This window comes from Hibiscus syriacus, unplaced genomic scaffold (genome assembly GCF_006381635.1).
Source record: "Hibiscus syriacus cultivar Baekdansim isolate YM2019G1 unplaced genomic scaffold, ASM638163v2 tig00109957_pilon, whole genome shotgun sequence".
NCBI lineage: Eukaryota > Viridiplantae > Streptophyta > Magnoliopsida > Malvales > Malvaceae > Hibiscus > Hibiscus syriacus.
In genome coordinates, this window is record NW_024062539.1 from 3,281,723 (window position 1) to 3,284,566 (window position 2,844).

General features: G+C 34.1%; 1 protein-coding gene across 1 annotated transcript; it reads left to right on the forward strand.

Annotated features, from left to right (window-relative positions):
• The first annotated feature begins 645 nt into the window (after window positions 1-645).
• LOC120211106 (probable galacturonosyltransferase-like 1) lies at window positions 646-2,064 on the forward strand. Its single transcript, XM_039209731.1, has one exon. It carries the CDS (start codon window positions 679-681, stop codon window positions 1,747-1,749), a length of 1,071 nt encoding a protein of 356 aa, XP_039065662.1. The 5' UTR covers window positions 646-678; the 3' UTR covers window positions 1,750-2,064.
• The last annotated feature ends 780 nt before the right edge of the window (window positions 2,065-2,844 follow it).

The following is a 2,844-nucleotide window of genomic DNA, read 5'->3' on the forward strand; positions in this document are numbered from 1 at the left end:
CACTTTCCGTTAATTCGCGTAGTAAGGGAACATTCTTTTTAAATAAATTCGAATGAATTAAATCATTTTTGTCAAGTCAAATATTTTCAAAAATAAAGATTCACTCACTTTTTTAAAAAATTTGTGGAAATAAAAGGATCATAATTTTAATTTTTAAATTCAAATTTGTCAAATTCCACCATTTTAGACAACATATATTCGAAGTTATCAATTTTGAGCGTTGTAGAAGTGCTTACCATTTCTTACGTGTAATCGACTCCTAAACCCTCTAAAATGATTCTTTGATAAACACATATCAATTTTTGTCTTTAAATGATTTTCCTTAAAATTATTTTAAAAGATATTTTTAATTATTCAACATACCTAACACAAAAGTCGATGTCGACTCTAAATTTTAAATTGGACTAAATTTATCAAAAATTTAAATTTTTTAAAAATAAAGTCATAATTATCTTTAATTTTAAAATCATTTAAAAACTGGTGACAATTAGAATATTCATAAGTTTATGGATTAGTTTAAAATGAGAATTATAGTTTGAAAAATTTATGATGTAATTGACTTATACTTTTTTTTGCAATAATATATGGCTAGTGTTCTCTGGCATTAATTTAAAACCTAACATCCAACACCCTTTTTAGGTTCCCCTTTCAACACTTATCTTTTCCCCCCATAAGCAAATGCCAAAGTCACTGCTCTTCACCGTCGTGGTTACCTTTGCCGCCATTGTCAATGCCGCCGCCGCTACGCAAGTTGCCCTACAATTCAAGGAATCCCCACAATTCTACAACTCACCGGATTGTCCTTTTGTAATAGATAAAGATCATGAATCTAATTCTGACGGTGAACCCAACATTTTGTGCTGGGATCGAGCCGTTCATGTGGCAATGACACTTGACACTACTTACATTCGAGGCACCATGGCCGCCATTCTTTCGGTACTTCAACACTCCTCTTGTCCCCAAAACATCGCCTTCCATTTCATCGCCTCCGCCAGCGCCACCGCCACCACATCTATTTTACGCGCCACCATCTCTTCCTCTTTCCCTTACATGAACTTTCAAGTCTTCCCTTTCAATGATTCCTCTGTTTCACGCCTCATTTCGACCTCGATCCGCTCAGCTTTAGACTGCCCTTTGAACTACGCTCGAAGCTACTTAGGCAATCTCCTCCCTTCATGTGTCCACCGTGTCGTGTATCTTGACTCGGACTTGGTCCTCGTCGACGACATAGCTAAACTTGCCCACACTCAACTCGGAGACAACTCGGTCTTGGCCGCACCAGAATATTGCAATGCAAACTTCACGTCCTACTTTACTCCTCCGTTTTGGTCAAACCCTTCTTTATCCTTAACTTTCGCGAACCGTAAAGCTTGTTATTTTAACACCGGCGTCATGGTGATCGACCTCGACCGATGGAGAGAAGGAGATTACACGACAAAGATTGAAGAATGGATGGAGCTTCAGAAAAGAATGAGAATTTACGAATTGGGTTCATTGCCACCGTTCTTATTAGTTTTCGCCGGAAACATAGCTCCGGTGGATCATAGGTGGAATCAGCATGGCCTCGGCGGAGATAATTACAGAGGTTTATGCAGAGATTTGCATCGTGGTCCGGTTAGCCTTTTACATTGGAGTGGAAAAGGGAAGCCATGGGACAGACTTGATACTGATAGGCCATGCCCACTGGATGCTTTGTGGGCACCTTATGATCTCCTGCAATGGCAAACTCCATTCGCATTGGATTCTTGAAGAGAACCACGTTTCTGCGTAATGTTTGTTTGCGGAGAAAGTGACGGAATCACCAAAAAAGTGTTAAGCTGGAGATCAGATAGGTGGAGGATTGAGGAAGTTAGCTGATTTAAGTTGTTTCTTGTAGATTATGGCACTAAAACAGGACCATAGTAGTAGTACTATACTGTAACCTTTTCTTCTTTCCTTTTTACGATATTAAATATCCATTCAGAAATCAAAATGCTGTAATATCAACAAGGAGTAAGAAAATCCAGATGCAGATCAATGGACTTCATCGATTTTCTTCTCCGATGTAATGATAAATGTAATCAAAACCTGTACATAAAAATTATATTTTATATATTTTTTAAGATTTTGATTTTTTTTTAAATTTAATCATAATTATTTTAATAATTAAATTTATAAAATATATAATTAAAATATATTTGATGGAAAATTCTTAAAATACGTTTTATTGATAATTTTATTAATAAAAATATATTGTTTTTCTTATCAAAAGATAATGATCACATTATTGTTGTTTTCTGCAAAAGCGTTTCCATTGTGTGTTATAGCCTGGAAGCATTAATGGAATGTGCTGTCGATGCCAAAACTTCCTCCTCTGAATCATTGAATTTGTAGGCCTCATCATCGTTAGCTGATCACGACTTGAAAAAGGTAACTTATTTTTTTTAAAAAAATATAAATATTCCAGTTAAATTAAATTAATAACTAAGACTTTATGTTTGAGTTTAATTAAATTTAAATTTTAAAATTTTGAATAATTAAAAAAATAAATATTATAATTATATCACCTTATATTTTTAGCTTCGGCTAAATAATTTAATCTGTAATGTTTTAATTGTCTAGCTGAGTTGGGTATAACTATTTGGAATTGGGTTATTGCTTTATTGGGTTCAAATTCAATCATTGTTAAAGAAAAATATGTTGGTAATTTAGTGCTATGTTTTGACACGGGTGTTGAATCAAATAATTTCGATGCACAATGGGACGAAAGTAAGCAGACGAAAATCGTCAGATCGAAATAAAAAATATATATCACTAAACTATCATTTATATTTAAAATCTAAGAAAATTTTACTCCAACTGTCT